Here is a 27,513-nt window from a genome sequence, read left to right as displayed (position 1 = left end):
TGCACCATCTCCTCAGAGCAATTTGCTGGCAGTGTGATGTCTTTGCAGGTGATGGGGTGACGGCACCCAGGGGCCTTCTCAGCTGCTCCTCCCCCTTCCCTCGGCCCTGAGATTTTGTAGAGTTGTCTTCAAATTAGCATCGCTTTGCACTTGGGGAATACGATGTTTCTCTGCTTCTGAGTGATAAAAATTATAGATGTAAATGTGGAGCTTTCGGGCAAATCTGTAGGTCTGTCAGTCACTCGAAGCACCATTTGGGTGACTTCTCTGTCGTGGTTTGAGTCTGTTTTCTTGTATGAGAAAAGAGTAAGACACACTTGTACAGCAAAGAGCAAATAGCTCCCGGTAGATCAGAGTCTGTTCTCAGCTGCCATAGATAATTCAGATGAATTCAGAACACTGAACACAGTTATAATTAATTCTGCATTTACACCAGTGCTGTTTTTCAAAGGTGTGGTTTAATATGTCAGTACTCTCAAGCAAAATGTACAATTAAACTACAGTACTCCCACAGGGCACAAGATGGGCTTATAGGGAATCATTCCCATCCATTATTTTATGTCACTGAAATTCCATTACAGGTTGACATAGTGTAACCGAGAGCAAATTTCAGTACAAAAGCTCCATGAAGATAGCTGTTTGCAGCACATTACCTCAAAGAGATAATTAAAGATTCGAGGGATTTGCACTTAGCCATAGTACTGTAACCATGGTTTTCGTTTGCATGCTGTTTTCATTTTGTATTTGTGCTTTAATTCTTTTTATGAATGTTCAGGTTGAAATAAATCTAAAACGTTATCCCACTCCATACCCGGAGGATTTAAAGAATATGGTAAAATCAGTTCAAAATCTGGTGGGCAAAACAAGCCATGGAGTACGGCCTGAGAACGCAGCACCAACCGCCAACAGTGACCAAACTGTGAAAGACAAGTATGAGCACAAGTGGCCCATGGCACCAAAGGAGATTTCAGTGGAGGTAATGTAAAAGGATCGTTGTTCCTCTCCAGAGTTCAAAATGAGGTTCTCACATAACTCCCTCCAGTGATATGCTGCATCTGCTGTGAACTTCATGCCTAAGAGCTCCTCGTTTCATTCTGTAACTTGTAATTTAGGTTTATATCCCGTCTCTGGTTTTCCCAAAACTCTGCAGTTTATCAGACTGAATTTTGGGGTTTAAATCTACTTAGATCTGAATTTAGCTACTGATACATACGAGCACTGTCCTAAATTGTAGGGATATGGCTTGCAGATTAGGAGGAGAATGGGCCTGGTCGTCATTTACATCTCAGACTTCAGTAAGTGCATTTCTGTGTCAGATATGTTGCAGGCAAATCAGTTTGTTCCGTCTGACCTCACGATGCTATTAGGTTCTGCTGCTTCTATTCACGCTGTGTTAGTGGATAGATAGCCAGGGACCTTGTCGCAAGCGAATGGAGTCAGCAGGAGTGCTGCTTCAGCCGCAGGGAGCTTTGGATCAGGTTTCCCCTGCACGGAGGGGACTTAAAAGAGGTTGCAGAATATAGCCCTTGGTATGTTTGCCAGTGTGTGTAGTAACAATATCTTCACTTGTAACGTGAATGCAGTCACTGAAAGGTGAATTCCTGAGCGCTGCAGACTTGTGCAAAGCTGCTACGAGCAGCTGAAGCTTCAGCTCAGCGGGCACATACTCATTAAGGTTCACACTAACGACTTGCTCTGCGCAGGCACAGTTTGTAACTAAGGGGAATCTCTTACCCTGGCAGCACGCACTCGTAGTTTAAAAGCTCGGGCAGGTCTACAAGAGCACCTTGAAAATCTTGATGAAGTCTTCATGTTGAAAAGAAAGAAATGAGGAAAAGAAATGATCACATTAACTTGTCACTCCTCTGCTAGTTACACATTATGCTGAATTCATTGTCCTTGAAATATCCCTGGCTCTGGCTCGTTGTGTGTGCAGGAATCTTTCTTCCTCAATTCCCCATAGCCTCAACGTGGGTTGGCTGTTCTTCCATATTCAGCAGTTGCTGTAGCTGCTCTGTCAGGGCCTTGTGTTTCATTTACACTGCATTTCCTAGGAAAAAAACCCAGGCAAACTAAAATCATAAGTTTTCTCTTCAAGATGGCTTCAGAAGACTTTCTCCAAATCTAGGCACAGTTTTGATTAGTCCTTCAAGCTAAAATACTGAAATCATTCATGTTTTTATCTAGATTTGAAATCCTAAGTTCCACCATTATTCCTTTCGACTCTTTAAATCCTTTCTTACTGGTAAATCTGGCCTTTGAGCCAGCTTATGACCTGTGGTGTGAGCATCGACGTGTTCTGCTGTTGTTGCTGAATACATGCAATGGATTTTGTATCATGTCACTTTTGAACTTCAATATTCTTCCCAGCTTTCTGCAGGTTTGAATTATCCCTGCTGTGAACATATTACCTCTGTGGCATTTGGATCAGTGTTGTCTGACAAAGACATTGGGTGGTTGGTCTTGTGGCTGTGGTTTCAGAAGGAGGTGGCTGCACTGATTTACTACAGCCTAAACTAAATGTTTAGTACAGTTCAACTGGATGTTCAATTGTTAAACTAAAACATTACTGAGCCACAGAAGTGTCTTGTGCTTGCACACTGAAGCCTCTGTTATGGAGGTGTAAGGAGCAAGTAAATTGCAGAAACACCATAAAATACTATAGTTACTGTGAGATGCTTGTGTTATGCAGGCTGTTTTCTAACACAGAAAAGGGTGAAGGCAAATTTCCTTCTTACATTTCATTCTTTGACAGCAACGCATTCCCTTTTGCAACAGGAAGATAGTCCTGTCTGGTTTTCCTGGGAATGTTCATGGGCATCACAGAAAGCATTCTATAAAAGCAGTTGAATTGCTGAAGAGGCTGCAGTAACTCCTGAAGTGCAATTAAATGATGTGATTGCAGTTTCCTACTGAAATTGCTACCATGAGCAACTGATGTAAGCTCATGGCTATTGCCAGCAGATAAGTGAAGATTTATTTTTTCATCTTCTGATATTGTAATAGTGAAGATGGTGGGACTTTATCAAGATCTTAATATCCCTGATACTCAATCAAGACTAGTATCATAGAACACCAGGGCGGAAGGGACCTCTAGGACCATCTGGATTAGTTACACAACTACCTCCTCAACTAAAGAAGAGAAAAAAGTGTTCTTGTCATTCACGCAAGTAACGGCGCTGGGAGGATGTTGTGGCTGTAAAACAGGATGCTGCATGCATTTTGCTCCCTTTGGCTTCCTGCGTGAGGATAAAGAGGAGGTATGAGAAGCTGGGAAAAGGGTGAATGATTTTGTGAATAATATTATCATGATTTCAGTTATAACACGTTAAATAAAACGTAATTAAGCTCCATTTGCTTTGCAGATAATTAGGAGACATGATCTCAAGCCTCGAGTTAAATGCAGTTTGAAACTGCAGGTGTGTTCTGATGTAGATTTAGGCTGAAGACAGTTTCTAATAACAAGGAAATTTGATTTCAGGTGCACTGCTCACTTTTCATGCTCAGAGGCCAAAGCTGGTTTCTTTTCTGATCACTTTTGGTTTGCCTTGCAATTAATTTACACATCTCTTCACAAAACTGTCTCTACATAAGTAAAGGAAGCATTAGAAATGAGTAAGAAGCTGCATTTCAACCCCCCTGTGTCATCCTCCACCTGCAGTTCTAATGGGCAAACAATCTCTTGTATTAAAATAAACATCTTCATTGTCCTAAGAATGAATGTCCTGATGTCTTTTATGTTGCAAGATGTGCATTTTGGACAAAAGAGAGCCTGGGATAACTCGGTGTGTTGTGTAGCCATTCCGTGAGAAACAATGAGAAATACCTCAAATCAGCTTTCAATCAAGATCTTTGTAGTTTTGGTATTCTTGAGATGTATGGATTGAGAAATAAACTGGAAATACTTCTGTATAACTCTCAGCTTTGGACCAAACCAACCTCTTCCTAATCCAGCCTACAGCATTCCACCCTCTGTGTTAATTCCAAGCAGGCCTACTAATACTGTGTAAAAAGGAGAGACTGTTACTCTTGAAGTGATCCAATACAGATCCTAGTGGTAGGAGCTAGAAGAATATGGCCTGAGCTCTATGGGATCTTCTGGCACCTTCATCTCATCTCAGTCAGCATCAGACCTTGATCCTTCTAACTGCTGACCTTGTCACTGTGTGGGTTTGGGTTATGGGGTTTGTTCCCCCAGGATGCCTGGCTTCCCTCGATTCAGTCCACGTGGCTACCATGGGAGCTGTTTTCCACTAATGAGATGTGCCATGACAGGCTCTCCTGGTTGGGAGAGGAATACGTGCTACAGTTTTGGCTTGTATCTGCTTTAAGCCCATGTCTTGATGAGCTCTTTGCAGCAGAATTACCTGTATTTTACCAGGAATCAGAAATATCCTCATTATGGCAGCTTGGGTTTCTCCGCAGCACAAAAGAGCTTTACTGAGGTTATGCCCTTGTCAAAGGAGGAAGGAGGTAATGATTTCCTCGTCTGGAGGTCTGGCTCACAGGAGACCTTCCTTCAGATAGGATGGCAAATGTCTTTAAGTTCATTTTCAGTTACTTTGACTTCTGCCTGACCTTATCTGGGTGTCTGGATTGGAGGGGCATTATTCAGGGCTGTCTCCAAGGTACAGCTGCCTTCCCTAAAAGAGATTTCTTGACCCCATGAGGCTACTGCTCTGCACGAGGATGCAGGAGGTGCGGTGTTCCATGTCTGGGCATGGCATCTGTGCACTTGTACACACAGCGCATGGACACGAGATGTATGCAGCTGGGTGCAGTTCCATCAAGACAGAGAGCAGCAGAAGCTTGTTTCCTCCACAGATGAGAGACTGCAATTCACAAATCAAGGTGTTGCAACTCAGGGCAGTGCTGGGACTTCTGTCCTCACAGTGAAGCCCACGTGCAGAGCTGGACAAGAGCCTCTCCGTGTCTGCAACTGAGGGTGGTGTTGGAAGGTCCTCTGCAGTACATGACTGATGACTGGTTGGATAAGGTCTGTTTATGAAGCTCTGCAGTTTGTCTTCGTGGAATCCTGACCGGGTCAGCTAACAGGCTTACCCAGATGAGACCGAACTACTGGAAATGGGAATTTTCAGTCTAAACTGCACCTTTGTAAACTGGGGATCTCTAACTGGTTTCTTTGGTGATGGGTAATTCGAGTGAGTTCCTGGGTGCCTCGCCTTGGCTGTATTTCTGATCACCTGGATCGGCAAGGTCAACGTGTGCATTCCTCCAACTGCTTGTAGGTCCATCTGCCTGCAAGGCAAGGGCAGGCAGCAGGAACAATCAGTGTCCTACCTGCAGCTTTTTTCCAGGATCTGCTATATCTGTGTTCATTATGGGAACTCCAAAACTGCCTCTGCCCACTCTGTTCCTCATGTACTTATGTCTCCTTTTGAAGCTCTAGCATGTGTCTGAGATTGTTGCTGGAGCTGAAAAGCTGAGCTTGCTGCATCAGTGATGTAATGTTGTGCTGGCTGCTGTGTCACCTCTGCAGGTAGGAAAGGTAGGGTTTCTTCGTTCTCACACTTTCAGATTCCATATTCATATTCAGAAGTTTTCCTTACATCCATTCAGTTATGTCTTGTATAAACATCCCTCTTGGGAGAACCTTCAGATCTAATGGCTGCTGAAACTGGCCTTTCTGGAAGCTGCCACTGCAGCCAGAGAGTGAGGAGCAAGTGGAAGATCCTCCCTTCTGCTTTCTTCTGGGATAATCCTAGGTTTTGGGGTAATTCTCTGCAGTCCTGGATTGAGGGCTGGGGTTTATTTACCTGAGTCTGATAATTGCTATCTTGCACAGCAGCATAGCCCGCACTGTGCCTGCCTTTCACATGCTGAGCTTCAGAGAGCATTCACTTGTGATGTTGTCAAGGGAAGACTGCTCAGTGGGACTTCGCAGCCCCTGACCCGCAGGGCTGAGAGGTGCAAGCACTGCTGCTTTCTGTGCAGAGGCTGTAACGTAAGCGGCTCAGTGAGGCTTTGTTACAAAGCCACACCACCAACAGTGATTGTCAGGAAAGAAGCCCGTGTGTCTGGGGATGTTCTGGTAGCTTCTGGTTGTGTTTGTTCCCACACTTCCTGTGATCTCCTTTATTCTTTCATTAAAACCTGGACCGAGTAACGTTTGCCTTGATCTACCTATTTCTTTGCTCTTCCAATTCTTTCTATCCAGCATGTCATTCTTCAGACTGACCTGGCCTCCTCCAGTTCAGAAGGGCTGCCAACCCTCTACATGTATTTCATTGTTCCTCTGGAACAGACCCGTCATTAACGGTCCCACATTCCTGTGCCTTGTGTGTGCTGTGCCTGCCCAGAGCCCCCGTCTGCTCTGCTCCAAGTCTTCATATTCTTTGCAAGCAGACTCCAAGAGTTAGATTATTTCAAGAATCCCATTTCTCGACGTTGTAATTTGATGTTCTAGTGTTGTCCGCATGAATAATAGGTGATATTTCTCTTTCCCAGTTACTTTAATGGTTTTTACCATGTGTTTTCTCTTGGAGAACAGGTCACCATATTTTTCTATCCTCTACCTGTATCTTTCCTGGTTAGTCCTGATGAATAAGTTCTGACACAACACAATTGCATTTATCTCTTCCCTTTGTTCTTGCAATTGGTCCTATTAGTAATACTTTTCTTTCTCCTATTAGTGACCTTTCTGTTCTTGAGCGTGTAAGAAAGTATGTCCTCTTAAACACAGTGCAATTAAGGGAATATGATTTGGTTTTTTACAATGTATTTCACTTTCATGGAATATTCACAAACTCCAGACTAGTCCTTTCAAAAAATGCATTGATTTTTGCTGGAATAGCTGGAGGAGGGGCTAAAAAGAAGAGAAACCCCAAGAGTATAACATAGAAAACTGCATAAAATCTTGCACCTGAAATAAAAACCTGTGTTCATCACTATGTCACAAATGGAACTGCTGGCTCTCCCTGTCTCACAGCAAGTAGTTTCATTTTAAGTTATAACTTTCAGAAGTTTCATGGTACAATATTGGGGTTCTAGGTTCAAGATAGAGAAACCAAAGAATCCCAAAAGGGTGACCTGTCTGATGCAGACAACACTCAGAGATCAACTCTGGAAGTCCCAGTTAGGAAGGAGGAAGAAGAGCATGCAGAAAGCTCAGAGGTACAGCAAGAGAGTTACCACGCACCATGCGTCAGAGGTGCAGAATTCCCCACTGTGAATGCTGTGCACTTCTCTATTCCTCAAAAACGGGTTTGCATCACTTTGTTAGACTGCACTAGGAGATGGTTGTGCTGCACTGGAAGAATGTTGCACTGTTGGTAGCTTTAAGTTGTATGTACACCACTATTGTCATGCAAGAAATGCCATGCACAGCACGGGATCTCTGCATGTGAAAGCAGTTTAAAGTCTTGAATAAGACTTTACAAGACATTTTAAGAATCAGTATGGGTCTATAGTTGCTTAAATGTTAGCACTGAGAGGGTTCATTACACAGGCTGTAAAGGTATCTGGTTTGGTATGGTGCTACATCCAGTAGAACACCAGATGCAGAAGGATAGAAACATCCCTAGTTAATGGAGAGTAAACCTCTGACAGTTTTCTCCTGCAGAGTAAAGCAAGTAAATTTAAACAGATTGTAGCATTTTACGTTTTAGTGATGTGGCTTGGGGTTTGGTACTCCATTTTAAACTGTTTCTTTTTCCTTTATTGACTTCACTCTGCAAAATCACTGGAGTACCTTTAACCACAAAATGTCAGGGTACAGAGATCCTCATAGTGTCTCTGTAAGTGCAAGTTCCCTCCCAGATACATTTCTCCTAACCGTTTCCTTCCTCATTTATACTGCTAATTATTGATTTTCTCCTTATATCTCTCCAAGACTTACTTGCATTTATTAGATCCTCTCCTTCTCCAACTTCCATCTCTTTATGAAATCTCAGCTCTCACTCCTGGGCGAATGCATGTTTCTCCTACTCCTCCCCACAAGGATCTTGGCTGCATCAGTACTACTTCCTGGTGTTGCCCTGCCCGTCTCCACCATTCCCTTTCCATTCCACTGACACCCACAGACTGCATTTCCCATTCTGTTCCTTCTTGGGCTCCCTTTCCATCCATTCCATCCCGAGGGCAGGGTTACCAGTGTTATTCCTCCAGTAGGTGCCACTCGCACCCTGTGTCCCCAAGCCAGCAATCTTCAGGTCAGCATCTTCCTCATTTCTGAGCAATTCCAGGGATCAGAAATGCCATGGATTCCCTCTTTGTGTCTCCATTCCCTCCTAGCTACCCCATGAGCCCAATTTAAATGTCCTCATTTAAAACATCTATGGGTACATCTCACTTCCCTGCCACTTCTGAACTTGTTCTTTGCAGTGTATATCCTGTTGCTGGCTAGAGCAGCACAACGGTTGTGCAGGGCAGCCTTTGAAGGTGCAGGTTTGCTGAACTCTCAGTGAGAAGTTTCTGAAATCTGAATAATTTTAATTTAGCAAAAAAGACTCTTTAGAGACAAGGTCATTTTAATTAAATATTGCTGCAGGGCCAGCTGCATCCATGGCAGGAGTTGTGCCACGCATAAATGAATGAGAATGCTTACTCCTGAAACAAGTTGTTGCTTGCTCTGAATTTTTATTCATTCCTACTGGCAGCTAGCACTTCTGTGGCCTTTACCCATCCAAAATGTTTACATGGCCTTGATGTATCTCGCAAGCTCCATCTGGTTTGTCCCCATTTTCAGAACTAGCTCAGCCCCAGACGTGTTACTTGTATTCCTGTAGGACTAATTAGAATGTTCAGCTGACAAACCAGCATGATTGGACATGACCCATGCAGTGGGGCTTTGGTGTGTTGTCATGTTGATGAAAAGAAGGCTGTGAAATGTTTGCTCCTTGCAGTGGATTCTGGTTCCTGTGTTTACTCTGCGTTATTCTATTCCCCAGGAAGCCTTTGGACATCCTCCCACCGAGATGAGGATAGGGGAACTCCGTCCCTCCATGCCAGAGACTCCCTTGTACCCACCCAAACTTGTCCTTCTGGGTAAAGACAAGAAAGGTACTCACTTAACTTACAACCTCCTAGATGAAAACGTATGTACTGTGCACAGGTAGATGACAGAGCCCTGGGTGACATGGTCTAGGGTGAGGTGTCCCTGCCCATGGCAGGAGGGTTGGAACTGGATGATCTTACGGTCCTTTCCAGCCCAAACCATTCTATGATTCTATGTTCTACACATCACAATGATTTTAAAACATATTACATGCGTGTTTGTGGCCATGTGTATATATCTCCTTAGTATTCATTTAAAAATGTGTTCTTCTGAAGCGTAGCTGTCAAATGCCATCCCCTGAAAACGTTTGCTGTGTTTTGTTTCAGAATCCACCGATGAGTCTGAAGCAGATAAGATCCATTGTATGAACAACAGCGTTTCCTCAGGCACTTATTCCGACTATTCCCCTTCCCAGGCTTCCTCAGGGTCCTCCAACACACATGTTAAAATGGGGTCCTTGCAGACAACGGCTAAAGAAGCAGTGAACAACTCTTTGTGGGGGAACAGGTGGGACCATCTTTCTACACAGCTTCTGGTTGCCTTTTGTCTTACGTTATCATAGACATTCAAAGTGATCACATGCTGCCTGTGAAGGTATTCAGTTAAATACAGTGGTTTTACCCCGCTTTTGCAGAGGTCCGTGTAGCAATTCAAAGCTCAGGCTGTGCAGAGTTGGCCACCCGTTCATACTCTGTGTCAGTAATCCTACAGCTGGTGGCTCAACTAAGTGCTATAACCATGCATTAAAAGTGCATAGTAATTGAGCTGCAATTACTCTGCTCACTGTGGTCCTGAGCTGCAGCTGGCTGGAGTTTCACACAGACAACAGTGTGTGCCTCATTATTGCTGTCCTGAGCTTCCCTCTGCCCTGGTTATCTGAGGCTGTAATTTGCACTGACCATCAGCAACCTGGAAACACTTTCACACCGTCGCAGGAGCACCCTACCCTGTCTGTGCCTGCCATAAATCACCTAATGCAGTTCCATCCACAGGCTCTTCCCCATTAAAGAGAGGCTGGAGCCCGCTCACTGGAGATGGTTAAACCCTTGGTGGTGAGGACATGCACAAAATGAATCTGGTCTTTTTGTTAAAAAGAAATAATCATGTAAGTGTTAAAAATCATCTTCCATTGCACTCATAGAAGACTATTTTTGAAGCAGGAAAATACGTTCAGCTGGAATTCTATGAACATGGCATTGAAGCCAGCCAGGAGTTTTGGTGGAGTTGTTGGTTTGTCTGTGTACGTACTTACAGAATGCGTGCTCCAGTGCAAAACACTGCTGCAGGTATCCATACCCAACCAGTGGCACAAGGTGCACAAGGATCCTGGTACGATCCCAAAGCCAGAGTATACCTGGGAGAGGATTAAGTTGCCTCGTAACTACATCTGTCTGCTGGCTGCGTGCGTGCTCTAATAGAGGGCATTTCATCTTGTTTGGGTTTGTTCTGTTTATTGCAGGTTGGCCCAGTCCTTTCCACAGCCCATTGAAACAAAGCCATTGCTGAGCCAGCGGGAGCCGGCGCCGGCCGGGAGCCTGCCGCAGCGCACGGACCGGCGCCCGCTGAGCGACACCTTCACCGACAGCTGGAACGACAGCACCCACTACGACAACACGGGCTTCGTGGCGGAGGAGAGCGCGGTGGAGAACCCCGGCGCCAACCCCCTCCTGAGCGCCAAGTCCAGGAGCACGTCCGCACACGGGCGCCGGCCGCTGATCAGGCAAGACAGGATCGTCGGCATTCCCCTGGAGCTGGAGCAGCCGACGCTCAGAAACACACACGAATCTGAAGTGCCTCCTCCCAACCCTTGGCAAAATTGGACCAGAACCCCCAGTCCTTTTGAAGACAGGACAGCTTTTCCTTCCAAACTGGAAAGCACCCCCACCACCAGCCCTTTGCCCGAGCGGAAAGATCATATCAAAGAGTCTCCCGAAATGACTAGCACCTTCACTCCGGGAATACCATGGGAATACCACGATCCAAACGCTAACAGAAGTCTCACAAACGTCTTTTCCCATATCCACTGTCGCCCGGATCCTTCCAAAAACGTGATTTCGATCAGCAAGAGCACGGAGCGGCTTTCTCCCATGATGAGGGATTTAAAAACGAACAAATTTAAGAAGTCGCAAAGTATCGATGAGATTGACATTGGTACCTACAAAGTGTATAATATCCCCTTAGAAAACTATGCATCCGGTAACGATACTGTAGGCACCCACGAGAGGGTGGACAAGCTGCTGGGCCCGGAGCACGGCATGCTGAGCATGTCCCGCAGCCAGTCCGTCCCCATGCTGGACGACGAGCTGCTGACCTACGGCAGCGTCAAGGTGCAGCCGCAGCAGAAGTCCTCCGTCACGAAGAAGGTCTACCAGTTCGACCAAAGCTTCAACCCGCAGGGAGCCGTGGAGGTGACCGCGGACAAGAGGCTCCTGCCGCCCTTCCAGCTCAACCCCGACTACATCCCCCAGCAGAGTAAGAACCTGCCGCAGGAGCTGGTGAGCCCGCGGGCTTACCGCGGCTACCCGCCCGTGGAGCACATGTTCTCCTTCTCGCAGCCCTCGGTGAACGACGACGTGGTCGCGGCCCCCTTTGCGACGCAGGGCTCCCGGCCGGGCTTCTTGAGGAGGGCGGATTCGCTGGCCAGCTCCACCGAGATGTCCATGTTCAGGAGGGTCAGCGAGCCCCACGACCTGCCCCCGGGGGACCGGTACGGCAGGGCCCCGTACCGCGGCGCCGTGGAGCGCCAGGGCAGCATCTCGGTGGCCGAGTCGCAGTTCCTCAAGAGGAACGGCAGGTACGAAGACGAGCACCCTTCCTACCAAGAAGTGAAGGCCCAGACCGGAAGCTTTCCCGTTAAAAACCTGACACAAAGGAGGCCGTTGTCTGCCAGAAGCTACAGTACAGAGAGTTACGGCACATCCCAAACCAGGCCGGTCTCAGCGAGGCCTACAATGGCAGCTCTGCTGGAAAAGATTCCGTCAGACTATAACTTGGGTAACTATGGCAACAAGCCTTCCGATAGCAGTGATATAAAGACAAGGCCTACCCCTGTGAAGGGAAATGAGAGCTGTGCTAAAATGCCCGCTGACTGGAGACAACAGCTACTTAGACATATAGAAGCTAGAAGGTTAGACAGGGTATGTTTGGCATTTCTCTGCAATTAATGCCTTTAGTTGTGTGTTTCGGTCTGTCAAACTCTTTGCACGTGCAGTGGTAACCACCAGAATTCCCAGTATTGAAATTCCTTGCATTGGTGTCAGGGGAACCGGCCCGCAAAGGGGCCTGGGGGTGCTGCAAAGCATCTGGAGTGAGGGTTTCCAGGGTAAATGAGCAATAAATACAGAGCCTGTGCACAAGCAACGCACCACGGTGCACGTTGCTAATGCAGTAACTGCTGCAGCACTGCCTGGAGTAATGCGTCCCATAAAAACCTCTCCTTATCAACAGATGGGAAGGTGCTGCACCACTTCAGTAATGATCTGAGAGCTTTCAAAGAAAGAAATAAAACCATCAGAGTTAAAGAGTCAAATGATGTATTTCAGCTTTCATGTCACTGCTAGTGGAGGGGATTTCAAGGGATCCCTTAACTGGATGCACACTGCCACTGTTTTGAGCAAGGGCTATGACCATTACTCCTTCTAGCTGTAGGAAGTTCTGCTTATTTGCCTTCTATAGAAACCAGTACAAGTATTAGTGCATGATGTCAGTCTTGGTCTTGACTATTTAATGACCTGCTTCACGAATTGGATTTACTTCATAATCTGAAGTGGTTGTGAAAAAATACTGTCATGAAATGCATAAGTTAGCTTCAAAATGTGTCCTTAAACCTATTTTTTCACTAGATACTCATGAGTTTGGTGTTAAGATATTCGTAACCTTCCAGTTGCTCGGATGTGATGCATATTGAAATATCCTTAAGGATCAAATGGGTAAAGCTTAAAAACTGGCTTGAAGGCTGGAGCTTTTCCCTTCCTTCAGCTTTCTGCCTTTGTTGTGTCAAACTGATTGGAAAATTCCTAATTCCTAGGCAAAGCAGTGCACCCCAAGTAGGGCCGTTTCTGGTGGAAATAAGCCCTTCCCAGATGCTTGTTTAAGCAATAACTTCACACTTAGCTTACGATGTGTCTTTGCTCATGGGAAGCTGACACGGGTGATCTTATCCAGCTACCTTAGTCCACAGTGATCCCTGCAGGTGCTGGCGAGCCAGCTCCCGGCTGTTGGCCACCCCGGACGAGCAAAGCTCTAAGGAGCCGGGCTGTGTGGTGGGGATTGTGCTGCTGGGAAGGCCTGGGCACTGCCATGCAGCAGCTGCTCAGGAGAAGACACTGCCCATCTCCCCAGGGCGGTGGGATGCTGGGCTGTTGAAACCTGGTCCCAGCCCACCAGGAGCAGCCGCAGAGCTGGGGAGGTGATGCAGGGCCTTTTGTGCAGGGTTTTCTCCTCTGCCTTTGATGCTCTTTATACTAGAGACCTTTTCTGGCCCACCCGTGGCTGCACACGTACTAAAATTTGGCCATATTTGCAAAATAAAGACTTGTACCCCATTAAATCCTGCAATTTTCAACCTACAGAGAACATATTTCATCTGCTGTCAGCGTTGCAGTCTTTTCTGGTATCCATTTTATGTATAACTAGCAATGTATTTGCTTCCGTGTGACCCAGTGCATGCCTCAAGAAGCTATTTATTTCTCGGTACTGTTTGTTTGCTTAAACTAAAACTTCTGTGAAATTAACCATTTATGTGTGATACTTACTTGAAGGAGCATGTGTGTTCATACCTGTCACGTGGTTGTTTCCTCTACTCAGACCGCTGCTTACAAACACAACACAGTTAGCCTTGGCATGCTGCACTCTGGAGGGTTTTCAGCAATGCATGCCGGCAGAAGCATGACTTTAAACTTGCAGACTAAATCTAAATTTGAAAACCAAATGCTTCAAGAGCTACCTCTACCGAAAGTAAGTATGGGATAGCCAGCATATACCAGCATTACCAATAAATTGATAACACTCCTTGCTTTCTCCTGGTTTAGCTTTTGCCTATGATTCATGCTTATCCTCTACGCAATCCCAAAAGCAAAGATGATTGTCAAACACTTTTCCTTACTCCGTAATCTTGCTTTTGGGATTAAGTAGCTCTCGTGGCTGTCATTACTGCTTTCTGCTCTCGTCTTACAGACTGATGCCATCATTTTCTCAATGACTTAGTACTTGCACAGAAATGGAGAGCGTGCTTTGTTTTGTCACTGTTTGATCTTGGGAAATTGAACGCAGAAATGTTTAATTGTACATTTAAATAGGCTCTGAAAGACGGGGATTTTAATAGCTGAACACTAATTGGGTGTACTGTAATAGTTGATTGGTTTTGAGTACATGCCTACTAAACCTAAAAACTGACTTTAAACTTTTGCTGAGTGATGTCTGTAGGAAGAAAATAATATTCTCTTTATTTCCCTGTTTATTTACAGCTATTAAGGATGTATTATTGATAAGTACTTACAGACTTATGTCATACTTATCGATTATACTTACATACAAAACCATATAAGAACAAATGTGTTCAAGGCCAGGTTGGACACAGGGGCTTGGAGCAAGCTGCTCTAGTGGAAGGTGTCCCTGCCTGTGGCAGGGGTTGGAACAGGGTGACCTTTAAGGTCCCTTCAACCCAAACCAGTCTGGGGTTCTATTCTATGACTTAAGATGTATTCAATGGGAAGAACACAGATGTCAAGGCAGAGGGGGACACAGCTGAAGGATTGTCAGAGTATCAAGAGGGGATGCTGGGACGTTGCTCTGTGGCACCTATGGCTGCGCTGGAGTCCCTGCAGCAGCTCAGTGCCAGCACTGGGATTGCATGCGATGGCAGAGGACTGCCGCTGCAGCAACCCAAGTTGGGACAAATGAGCAGCCTGTCGGTGAGCAGTTAAAGGGCAGCAGAGCACAGAGCCAAGGCTGCAGGGCCATCATCTGCGCTGTGAATTGCAGGGCTAGCCTCAGCCTGGGGCGGCCCTGGGCAGCTGGCACCTCCCAGGATGTCCCTGGCCAGGAGGGGCTCCGGAGCCAGCCACAGATTCCTAAAGGAGGGCTCCAGTGCCCGATTTAAGGGTTTAGATCCAGGCCTCTTTAGAAGAATGAGGTAGTTTAACGGCAGCAACGTAACCAGGCTGTGCTGCTTGGCCTGAGGACAGCCTTTAGTCCTGCTTAGCTTAGCGATACAGGACTAAGCACCGGATTTCCAGGGAAAGCTGTGAGAGGTTAAAGCACACGCACACTGAGCTCACTGTCAGCGTTCTCCTGTAGCTACTTTCCCCACGCCGTTACCTCCATGTACACCGCCCATTCAGCTGTCCCTGGATTTAAACGAGTCCTGATGTTAGTGTGTGCTTCTCTGTTGTTGAGCTGATGCCGTGTAGGTCACCTCTGAACCGTGGTAGATGTGTGTGTGTTTGGACACAGCAGCTTTGCAGTGTTGCTCGTACTGTTTTTTCCTTCAACGAGTTTGTTCGTCTACTTGGGTACACGCTAATCCTTGTCACAAGTCCTTGCAAGAAGTGTGTTTGACATCAGCTCCAAAGAATGTTCTGTTTCCTACACACATTTAGGAATAAGGTATTTTATAGCACTTCAAGAATTCCAGGCTGTAGATGAATATGGATGCTAATATATGGGTGTCTAAGGAAATTCTAATATATGGATGTCTAAGGAAATTCATGACAACTTTTGGGGTGTGGGCTTAAATGATTTATTCTGCTTTATTTCATTAGCATTGCTACATACCCATATAAGATGCTGAACTGCATGAAGGGGGTGTATTCTCTTACTGTACTGTTTGGAAAGTGGTGGACAGTTATTGTGAACTGTATAATGTGAATGTTTAATATTGTTTCGTTTTATTCCTTCACATGTTCTAAGGAATTTGCGTTTCTTAATGAATCCAGGCCACAGCACCTTCATATTTACCTCTTCCTCCTCCTTCTTGTGGCCTAGATTCAAGAGAGTAATGAGTGACATCCAATTGTCAGCATCAGGAAATCAAAGCTAGCAATTGCTTATATTGAGAGAGCTTATTACATTGATTCTACTCCATGTATAAAATATTTGAATTGCTGCTTTTTGCCTCCTTCTAGACTTACCAGATATGTAGTTTGTTTGCAGCCTGCAGATGTGTAATATTGCAAATAGACAAATTCATTTTACTGCAGAAAAGCAACAGAAAAACCTGTTCTCACAGTATTTTCCTCTTTATTAAGAAAGCAGAAAGCAGCCTCTTGTGTTTTGCTTTATCCATTCTGAGTGCAAACTCACCTCTGCAGATGAGTCAGTTGCTTATCAAACCAGCCCAGCATTATCTGCAGTGACAAAAGAAACACTTTGCAGAGGAATTATTTCCATTTTTGGCATCCATCTCACGATTCTTCTTAAGGTTTATGGGTTTTCATCCCCAGAAGGGTACAGTACCGACTCCCTTTAGGAATAATCAGCATATTCACATGTATAGGCCAGGTTGGACACAGGGGCTTGGAGCAAGCTGCTCTGGTGGAAGGTGTCCCTGCCCGTGGCAGGGGTTGGGGCTGGATGATCTTAAAGCCCCTTCCAACCCAAACCGTTCTATGAGTGTATGGTCACATAGCAGTAAGCGCAGGAGTTTCCATAGGAAGCTGTCTCACTGACTCCATGTCTCTGCCTGGGGAGGCACCTACCACATGTTATAAATTCCTGTCATTCCACCTCGGTGTGTGGGTGACTGCAGGGATGACGCAGCACAGAGATGATTCCTGGCCTTTGTCATTTCTTTTTACTACTCCTCAGAGCAGCGATTTCTGCAGTTGTACTTCTGAGGAGCCGTTTGCTGCCCTGGTTTCGGATGATGTTCCCTGGTTGGGTGAGGGTTACATGGCGATGGGCAGCAAGCAGGGCAGAATGGCTGACCCAAATTCTGCTCTGCGGACAGAGAGGGCTCAGCGTGTCCTGGGCTGACCCCGGCAGCTCTGCAGGAAAGGTTTAGCTGTGCTGGGAGGGACTTAGAGCCATAAAGTCAGGTCCCATCCATGTCTACACAGCAGCCTACAGCTCTGCACCCAACTTAGAGTGTTGTGCTACCCGAGAGAACAGGGCCCTGGGAGCAGCCTCTGTTGAGCCATGAGGGATAACCCGTAGGAAGAGTGCTGCGCCTGCTCTCCTTTTTCCATTTATAGCATGTCTTCAGCAAGCTCTGCAGGGAGGTCTCGCAGCTTCAACAGAGGAAAGCTTTTTTCTAGTGTTTTTAATATAAGGAAAATCACATTTTCTTGATTTTTTCAGAAGACTTTTTGAACGATGACAGAATTATAATGAAAATTTTCTTTGATTTTAAAAAATCTGATGATTTTTTTTCCAACTTAACCTCTGAGGGGTATGGTTTCAATCACAATTTACTGCTATTCACTGTGGAAGGATTTTTAAGCTTGCACTATAAATTTCTGAAGTGACCAGTTACCAGCTTTAATGCTTCAAAGCGATTTGTTCTGCAGCCATCTAAAGAAGTGTTTCCTGATTTTTTTAATACCAGATGAAGAAGAAGTTGCCTGGACAACAGTGGGGAAGAGCAGACTCTTTTTCCTTTGCAGATTACCGTTAATCAGAGCTGAATGAGCAGTTAACTGAATAAGCACTACCCAGTGCGAAGTGCTGTTGGTGGTAGCGCAGTGCTGGCATTTTGGAAAGTCGAGCAGAGAAAGCCCTACCCATGGTAGCAAAATCTCCAGTGCTGGTGGAGAAAGAGACAGGAAACAGAAAGTCAGGATGGGGCAGAAAAAGTACCTGAGTTCTAAAAGGTACTGGAAGCAGGGTAAAATAACCAGGGGAAAAGAAGAAACATGTAGAAAAGGAGAGGAAAGTGGAAGATATTAATGCAAGTCTCAAGATAATTTAGGAAACTTTCAATGTGTGTTATGTCCATTCATAGCCAGGACAGTGTTCAGTTACTAGTTAATATCATGCAGATGATACCCTGTTACCTTAGAACAACACCAGCCATAGGCTAGGGACCGGTCACAGCACACACAGGATGCACAGAGCATACACGAGGTGAGAGTAGTCCCAAGGTCAGTATTGCTGGTAAGGAATGTTTCCTGAAGAAACTATAAGCATATAATTTATCTTGGTGGCAAATACTTAATTAAAAGGGTTTTGATACCTGAATGACCAGCAGGAAAGTTCTAACTCTGATAATAGAGGCAGACTGCCCATTTAAATGAAGGAACTTTGCCACCATTTGTTTCTCTGAAATAATGAGTCACATTGAATTAAGTTTCTCTTCTCTCTCATCATTCATTATTCTCATTACTTCTCTTAAGTATCTTTCAAGATCTTCTGCTTGCAGAAAGTCCCACTAAAGGTTGTTAATGAACTATTGTAAGAATCTAAGCGGATGCTGCGTTAGCAATAGCGTGTTGCAGTGTAACTGGGTTGGTTGCTGGAATAAATATGAAGAGAGTGTTTTCTGTCGTGGTGTGCCCAGTGACTAAAGGCTGCCCTACCGTTTCCGCAACAGACCCCATCGCAGCAGAGCAGCATTCTGGACAACGGGCAGGAGGAGGTGTCCGTGAGCAGCCAGTGGAACCCCTACCCGCTGGGCCGGCGGGACGTGCCCCCGGACACCGTCACCAAGAAGGTAAGCACACGAGCGGGCTCTGACCTGGCTGTGCTTGACCTCTTCGCCCCGCACGTCGCTGGCAGGGCAGGAGGAGAACAGGTTAATGAGGTTTGGGAAATGCGTACTTTTGTTTCAGAGCTTAAAGCAATAACCGTGGTGATTCAACCCTCTTGTCTTCTGGCCACGGGTGTTCTCTAACATCGTGAGAACTCTCTGGATGTTGTTATCCACAGGACAACATGTGAAGACCTAATACCTAAAAGGAGGATGGAGCCAGGAGGGGCTGGGCTCTGCTCCCAAGGAACAAGGGATGGGACAAGAGGAAACGGCCTCAAGCTGCCCCAGGGCAGGTTTAGATGGAGCTGAGGAACAATTCCTGCCCCAGAGGGTGCTCAGGCATTGGAACAGGCTGCCCAGGGCAGGGCTGCAGGCACCGTCCCTGCGAGTGTTCACACAGTGTGGAGGGGAGGCCTCAGTGCCATGGGGCAGTGGTGGCCTTGGCAGGGCTGGGGAATGGTTGGACTTGATCTTGAAGGTCTTCTCCAACCTGGTTGATTTTATGATTCTATGATTTAAGGACGATGTCTTCATGCCTGCTCCCTGGTTTTGCACTCAGTGCACACGCTAGTGCTTACATCTCCATCTGCGAAACGGGCACATGGGTTTGGCAGGTGTATTCCTGCACGTGTCAGAGAGCTCGCAGCTCCCTCCTGGCCTGCGAAGTCTTCACTCAAATGTTTCATTTCAATTACATTCTCCAGTTCACAACACAAAATGAATGGGTTGAGATGAGGCCAGCCCAGTGCCTGGGCACAGCCATTTTCCCCAGGACCTCCTAGGCACACTTCATTTGCTGATAAACTGACTAGAAAGGGGCCTAATTTCAAGTACCTCGTGGTGGTAGATACCAGATTTCAGTGCTTGGATCTGGCCTGCTTCCATGAAAACACTGGCTGCTCTCTCCCGGCCCCAGCTTGGCTCTGCTCATCGACTGGAAACTGCCATTTCGAGATGCTCTGATCATGAAGCTGGGGAATGGAGGATCTTAGCAAACCAACCTGCGTTCACAGTCAGCTTTACAAGGTGGAACTGCACAAGTAAGCAGCGATCATTGCATTGAACATTATCTGTATGGAGTCTGGTCCTGCTCATTCCTGAAGAAGAGTCTTATGAGTGAACAAAACCATTGTGAAAGGCACAATGTGCACACGAATAACTTCTATGGCGTAAATAACTGTCAGCACTGAGGAGGCAAACATCTTCATACTGGCCTCACATCTTTGTATCCAAGACCATTTTGGAAGCAGCAGCCTTTGCCTTCACACAAAAGCAGAGACAAGAGATGGACAGAGGAATTGCCTGAAGATGGGAGACTGAAGCCATTGCAGCCAGAGAATCCCAGAGGTACCTCCCCAGGCACAGGACAGGGATGAGGAGGATGAGGAAGGCAACTGGTATTGATGGAGCTGCCTCTGGCAGCCAAGTTATTCAAAGGGTTTCTTTATCCTCTGATATGCAAGAAACTAGGGTAAGAAATTTAAGAGGAGTCACTGCTCGTCTTCACTGGCGTATTGGGATAAACCCTGCCTTCATTCATTCACACAGTCTGTATCTTCCCTTTGTACATCACTGCTGTTACTATAAGAAACTGCAGGTTCTGTTTCATCCTGCGTATTTCAGTATCTCACTGCTCGGATGTGGTAAGTACAAAGTTTGCATAATGGTACTGAAATCTGCTTAACTCAGTGGAGTAATCCATTGTTCCATCCCTTGTCAGCTACTTTAACTACACTGTAAATATTGGACACTGGGCTGAAAATACTTAACTTCTGTGGTGGATGTTAAGGAATACAGACGAACCTGGGGAAGCAGCCTGCGTAACAGCTGTTTTTCTGCAGAATAATTCCCATTTCCAAGAAAGGTGGCTTAACCACCTCCAGCAAGAGCCACGGTGTGAATGCAGAAGGAGCAGTGATAGGAGCTCTTCAAAGTCTGTTAACTGGAGGGAGAAAATGAATTCTGAGCATTGCTCACAACAGTATTTCTGCTTCCTGGAAGACGCCTTTTTCTGCCATATCCACAGGACGGATGCCAGGTACCTGCCTGGTTAAACCTGCTGTGTTCTGAGTTAGCTGCTCCTCTGTCAAAAGGGAAGGGGTAGAACTTGGTGCACTTGGAAATCAGTTCTTGTGTAAAAAGGGATGCTGGAGAGTGAGAATGCAGAGGGCAAATGAGCAGACCTCAGACCAGCAGACCAGTGCTCAAGGAGGAGCAGTACAGGCATGGGGATGGGGAGGACAGGACTGTGCTGGGTGAGGCTGCAGATTGCAGCAGCCCATGTGAAGGCTGAAGCTGTGCAAACCTGGGAGACCCCAGCATGGGCTGCAGTGGTCTCGATGGGTGCAGAAAGAGCCTGTGCTATGGAACTGGAGCAAGGCGGCTGCCTCAGAGCTGGGATGTACGGGTGTCCAAGTCACCCTTTCTCTCCCTTTTCCTGACCTGGGAGTGTTTCTGTTAGCCACAACCAAGAGGCTGGAGGCCCTTTCCCATTCACTCCCAGCATCTGCTGTTGAGTACAGAGGTCTTTGAGGCTGATTAAGAAGATCTGAGGTTTTTCAGTGAAGAAGCACAATTTTTCTTGTATTTGAAATGGACATTTTCCTCTGAGGCACCGCTGTGTCTTCTCCTCTGTCTTCCTGAGAGTATCGAAAGGCCCAGAAAATGTACATCAGCATTTTACTTATACTTACAAAGTATTGGAGCTTCCGATCAGTAGATATTATCATAGAAACTGGCTGATTTGATTAGTTGTGTTTTGTAAAAGCCTCATTTGTTCCTAGGAGCAGGCAGGGGATGTAACTGGTTACGCTTTCTCTACTCAGTGCACAGTGCTGGCACAATGCTGTATTTGTGTTACCAGTCTGATTCCAAGCTATCCTCAGGGAAAATATCCCATCCCAGTATCTTCAGAGTGTGCTGGGATGGATAATGCAGCCTACATCAATCTATTAAATGTTTGCAGTTCACAAAACATCCTGAGCAGGAGCATATATCGTGCCATGAGATCAAACAAGTGTTTTCTGTTTCCAAAGCATCCTGTACATGGCTGATTTCCCTTAACCTCCCAGGGGCACTAAATGCAACAGGCATGTCCTTGCTGCTTTTAATCACGGTGGTTTCCAACCGTGGTCAAAAGGCAAACCTCTGAGAGGATTTAGGAGGTTTGCTTTTACTTGACTCTGCAAGTTGTAATAATTGCTTCTTTTCAGCTTCCTGAATTTCTGGCCTAACGGGTTACGTTACCCACAGGCAGGTAGCCATATCCAGACTCTCATGGGATCCCAAAGCCTTCAGCATCGGAGCCGCGAGCAGCAGTATGAAGGGAACATGAACAAAGTCACCATCCAGCAGTACCAGCCGCCGCTGCCCATCCAGATTCCCTCCTCGCAGAGCTCTCGGGCACCTCAGACGGGGCGATGCTTAATCCAAACCAAGGGCCAGAGAAGCACAGAGGCGTACCAGGAGCAGGTGAGGTTGTGGGGCTGCAAAGTAATGCTTTGACAATGCTTTGGGGGGGTTCTTCTGCCCTGCGTGCAGCAGGAACTGGGAGAAACACCGGGTGGCACTGGGGGGTGGCTGAGCTGGGGGTGCATGAGCAGCTCTGGCCTCTTCCCCAGTATTTTCTGCCTGGGTTGAGCGAGCAGCCCACCTTGGCACTGAAGTTCCTGATCAGAGCTGACCTCCTGGGTCCCACCGAGCTAACTTGCAATTTCTGATGGTTCTCCAGTGACTCGGTGGAGTGCTGACAGTGCAGCGCGTTTGGCAAGACACTGATCTCAGATCTGTGTGGGCTGCTCCAGCGTGGCCCTAGGAAAGCCCAGTTGCAGCTCCAGTGCCCCCAGTCAACATCATGTGCGCTGCCGAGTTTCTTCATTAAGCGGTGCTATCCCCATTATATTTGGCCTTAATGCTTGCAGTAACTGTTGGAGGGACCACACTTGCAGAATAAGGTGCAGAATCATCAGTAAACCTTTCCCTTGAGTAAAGGGTCGGTCAATCCACATAGTAGCTGCCTGTATTAAGTACTGCACTGGGATTCTGAAGCAATTGCTTGTGTGGCCCGAGTACGTGCTGAGGCTGGCTCAATGGGTAGTCATTAAAAGCTATACTGAAGTAATATGTATTTTATATTCAATTACCTAATGCCATTAGGGTCTTCCTGACTAAAAGATGAGATTCAGCACTATTTCCTGGAGTAAGGCACTTGGAAAGGTTGGTGCTCAGAGCAGGCTGTGGCCCCAAGCTTCAAAGTACTTATCCCTTGGGTTGGACACAAGCAATGTACGGGGGGATGCTGCACATGTGATGAAGCATCAGTGACAGATTTATCCCAGTGTTTAAATTAATCATTTGGCCAATGTGAACTCCTCTCACAAAAATAAGGGGTTTTTTTTTAATCCTTGAAAACAAAATTCTAAGATATTTCCAAAAACTGCGTGCAGCACTGTGAATATTACAGTGTCACTGCAGCATGCTAAAACCACGCAGATACTTTCAGTTTGTAACGAGTTTTACTGCATTGTGCAGAGCAGCTTCTGAGAGGGTCAGCTCGTCTTGTCAGCAGTGAGATTAATGCTCAAGGCCAGGTTGGATGGGGCTTGAGCAAGCTGCTCTAGTGAAAGGTGCCCTTGCCCATGGCAGGGGGTTGGAACTGAATGAGCTTTTAAGGTCCCTTCCAACCCAAACCAGACTGTGGTTCTATGCAATGGATATATGTGAAGAAGATGCTGCTGTTTGGATAGGCTGGAACTTTGGCATTGACTTACCTTGCCATGTCTTTTTAACCTAGTTTTGTGTGAGGATAGAGAAGAATCCTGGCCTTGGTTTTAGTATCAGCGGTGGAATAAGCGGACAAGGAAATCCATTCAAACCTTCCGATAAGGTAAGTTAGTTACACATTTCTCTCTAAATGCTCCTTGCTTTCGAGTCTCACGTGGAGACAGACACAACATGAGTGAAATTTTTATGCACTTCTGTTGTGATATTTGAAAGAATTTTCCCCATAGTTGACTTTTTCTTTTGTTAGGAGAGTATTTGCTTTTTCCCTGGTTAATGAAGAAGAGAGGATCAAAGCAGAAATCGTATGGGTGCCTATAAAAACACAACTGGAGATTATCAGCCACACAGGGCTTTAGGAGCAGGACATGGACTCTCAGACCTGTTCTGAGCAGTAAAACTGATTGGAGTTTGTGGAAAAACAAGTGTAAGGGTACGTCTCTGTTGAACACAGAGTTCATACTCTAACAATACTGGATGCAGTGTGAAGAGGCTGTCGTAACTTCCATAAACACTGAGAGTATTTGGCAAATGATGACAATAAAACTGGCTTTTCACCTCTTCAAATATTTGAGATCTGCCTGCAAACTGGAAAAATTATTTCCTTGGAAATGCCAGTCTGACACAACCTTAACTCCTTTCAAATTGTCATTGGTAACCCTGGTCTGGACTTCAAGAATGGTTGCATTTAACATACGCAACTATTGGGTATTTTAACAGTTCTCCCCTAAAACACTCGTTTTTGTGTCCTCCTTTGAGGCTGCAAACTAGAATTAACACTTTATAACATCACTGTCTCTTTACTGTACGATGTTTGACTCAAGCTGTGCTTCCACTGTCTATCGATCACTTGCCTGAAATTACTAAGGCAGAGTCTGTATCCCCTTGCGAATGTCCCTGCACCAGTAACATGCTCAGTGCATCAACACCTGTAGGTGAGCTTCGTTTTACCCATAGCAGAAATGCAAATGTGTGCACTAAGGGAGTGATGGGGTGGTTATGTTGAGGAAATTGATAATGATAAAGGGTTTTATATGCTGTTACTCTGAAACATTGCAGCAGGATGAGCACAGCAGAGGGACCCTGAGGAGGATGCACAAGTGCAGGGCTGCCTGAGCTGCAGGGGGAATACTTCAAATATGCTCACCACTGAGGAACTCATTCTTTGATTTGGGATTTTATTAACGTATTTTACTGAAATACTGAAAAAACTAATCTGGAAATATCTTTTATCACTTCATAATTTTACCCCATTCAAAGTCATTCATGGCTCAGACCTTGGACTGACAGTCCTGCAGAGCATTGCACTGAGTATCTCAAGGGCTGAATATAAGATTGGATTTTAGAAATGTTTTAAACTTTTTTTAAGCAAATTAAGCACATATTCCTGTATAGATTATGGTACCTTATCATTCTGTTAATTAATGCTTGCTCCATTTTAATTATCCTCCTGATATCCCTGTTACTCTTGCCATGTTCATATCGGACATTACTTTGTGATGTGGAATCTTAGTTTCAAATGGTAGATGTGTCGGAAGGGAGCTTAGAGCTCATCCAGCTCCAGCCCCTCATCACGGGCAGGGACCCCTTCCACTGGAGCAGCTTGCTCCAAGCCCCTGTGTCCAACCTGGCCTTGAACACTGCCAGGGATGGGGCAGCCACAGCTTCTCTGGGCACCCTGTGCCAGTGCCTCAGCACCCTCACAGGGAAGAGCTTCTGCCTAAGAGCTCATCTCAGTCTCCCCCCTGGCAGGTTAAAGCCATTCCCCTTGGCCTGTCCCTACAGGCCCTTGGCCAAAGCCCCTCTCAGGTGATAACTCGCTGACGGTCACAAAGAGCTGCTACAAACCCATCCTAGTATTTGATTATGAACAGATTTAGTAGAGTTTCATGTTTAGAACACTGACAGAATATGTAAAGCCCCAGACAGCAGTTAGGGAGACACCTGTATTTTGGGAAGTAGTTCTTGGTGATAGCATCCTAACCTCTGTTACTTCTGACTTATAGGGTATCTTTGTTACTAGGGTTCAGCCTGACGGACCAGCATCCAGCCTGCTCCAGCCTGGCGACAAGATCCTCCAGGTAGGGACGGATTTAAATCAAGCTTTGTCACTGACCTCAGTCTTTGCATCTTACAAGTACAATGACGTGGCTTTCAGGACAAGTTAACCACTGGTTTTGTTACCTTGGTACTTTAATGCTGATTTTAACAGCGTTACAGTGCTTTTGAAGGCTTCTCTCAGAAGGAATAAAGCTGTTTGGAAGAAACTGAGGGTGTGAAAAAGAGGCACAGGACTGGTCCAGGTGGCACGACTTAGAAGAAGGTGCAGGGAGAGAGAAGTTTCATGGGCAGTGTCACAAGCAGGATCTGTGACAGAGCAGGACGTGTCTCCAGTTTTCACCTTTGCACTGGTGTAGGGGGCTCTACATTCACGTTTTGACTATGTTGGCAATTGACTGTATTGGCAATGTATTGACTGGTTTTGACAGAACAGTAACTGGCAGTATGTTTGCCTCTCTCTTGCTGCCTCAGCATTTGTGAATGCACTTGCAGGGGAAGGATCCACTGCTGGATCATGGAAGCGGCTGTGGGATTTACAGAGAAGTCTCCACTTTTTGTTCTGTTGTTTGTAACAAATGTTTCCTGTATTCCAGTGAGCTTTTTAAAGAGAAAGACAGGCTATTCCTGCACACACCTCTCAAAGCTCCTCATTCACTGAAATCAATGGCTGGCTGTAGAGAAAACATCTTCAGTAGCCTCTCTCCCTCCTCCTGCCCCTCTCCCTCCTTCGCTCCCTCCTTACCCAGCAGGGGCACTGCAGGAGTGACCGGCTCTGAGCCCTGCAATAGGCAACTCGTGTTTGCCAGGATGCTCAAAACCTGGGAGATAGAGAAAATAACAAAGCTAAATGAAGTTCAAAGTTAGCTGGAGATGGTGCTATATTGAAAAGTGAGCTTAGAAACAGAAGCAAAAATATGCTAAAAGATATTAAAAAGCAACAGGCAAATAAGGTGAGAGGGGGACTTCTGATGGGCACATGCCATCAGGAGCTGGGATTTCTCATTTCTCAGCGTGTGTTCCTAAACCAGGAGCATTTACATATGTTTATTTAAGGTACTGCTGTGTGGTCTGGGGGGAGCAGATCTCACTCTCCTGATTTATTCATCCCTTACACTTACGGAGTTTGACTTTGCACTCTCAGTCCCTCTCATCAGCTCACAGCTCCTCATTCATCACCGTCATTCCAGGTGCTCTGGCAAGAGCGTTTTCCTTTTATTTGCAATTCCTTCTGCCCATGCATAATGCCTATTACCAGGTGTTAATTTATATTGTGGCAAGTAAAAGGGCCATTAATCTCATGGAGGAATTAACAGACAAAAACCATACCTGTGATGAAGATATTTTACTTCTCAAATACAAGCGGTGCCTTTAGCTGTGAATGTATCCCGTTCCTTGGGCAGCAAGAGCTTGAAATTAGTAATACTCAGTGGCATCTCTTCACCACAGTTTTCCACCACTGCCATCACCTCTGTTTTTATCTCATGAGGCCACCCTGTACCAGAGACCAGGGCTCTGTGTTACGAGTCCCAGTTTCTGCTGGGACTCAGAGGCACCATCTCCCTGTGTTTCCTCAGCCTCAGACCCCATCTTCATGCAGTCTGCCCCCTGCTCTGCTTCTCCCGTCATACAGATCTTCATCCTACGGACTCTCTCTCCCAGTATGTCTGTCTGACCCTTTCCCACCAGGTTCCTGGCCAGTGCATTTGTGTGTCTCCATGGGTAGTATCCCCGATGTCACAGTCACTGGAACACCGCCATGTCTGTGCCCCTTTTGTGCTCCCACACGTTGCATTCCATTTACTCAGGGTGTAGGTAAAATATGGACAGGTATTACCAGCGCAGGGCTGCAAGGGGGAATTCCCCAAACCCTCACATGAAGGACTCTGCTTTGCAGGATGCTGTCAGGAGAAGCAGTGATGTTTCTGTCCTGCAGTTACGTGTCTCCCCATGCAGTTTTGGTAGACGAGGG

The 27,513-nt window shown here is 46.1% G+C and overlaps 1 protein-coding gene across 7 annotated transcripts in view; it reads left to right on the top strand.

The window, feature by feature from the left end:
* The window catches only part of LRRC7 (leucine rich repeat containing 7), a 160,662-nt gene that overhangs the window by 130,958 nt on the left and 2,191 nt on the right, over positions 1–27,513 (top strand). For 2 of the 7 annotated variants that reach the window (XM_062616110.1, XM_062616109.1), the window contains 9 exons: positions 776–976; positions 8,910–9,021; positions 9,343–9,523; positions 10,476–12,153; positions 13,823–13,972; positions 18,546–18,665; positions 21,957–22,175; positions 23,497–23,589; positions 25,490–25,564. In XM_062616110.1, the coding sequence (XP_062472094.1) occupies positions 776–976; positions 8,910–9,021; positions 9,343–9,523; positions 10,476–12,153; positions 13,823–13,972; positions 18,546–18,665; positions 21,957–22,175; positions 23,497–23,589; positions 25,490–25,564 (2,829 nt within the window). Of the gene's footprint in view, positions 1–775; positions 977–7,011; positions 7,135–8,909; positions 9,022–9,342; positions 9,524–10,475; positions 12,154–13,822; positions 13,973–18,545; positions 18,666–21,916; positions 22,176–23,496; positions 23,590–25,489; positions 25,565–27,513 lie in introns of those variants that run through there. The other 5 variants (XM_062616117.1, XM_062616112.1, XM_062616113.1 and 2 more) reach the window with 5 other exon arrangements.

The sequence above is a fragment of the Pezoporus occidentalis genome, unplaced genomic scaffold (assembly GCF_034315485.1).
Source record: "Pezoporus occidentalis ecotype Australia unplaced genomic scaffold, CSIRO_AGI_Poc_V1 ctg188, whole genome shotgun sequence".
Classification (NCBI taxonomy): domain Eukaryota; kingdom Metazoa; phylum Chordata; class Aves; order Psittaciformes; family Psittacidae; genus Pezoporus; species Pezoporus occidentalis.
The sequence above is the reverse complement of the archived record's forward strand: the minus strand, read 5'-3'. Positions and strand labels throughout refer to the sequence as shown.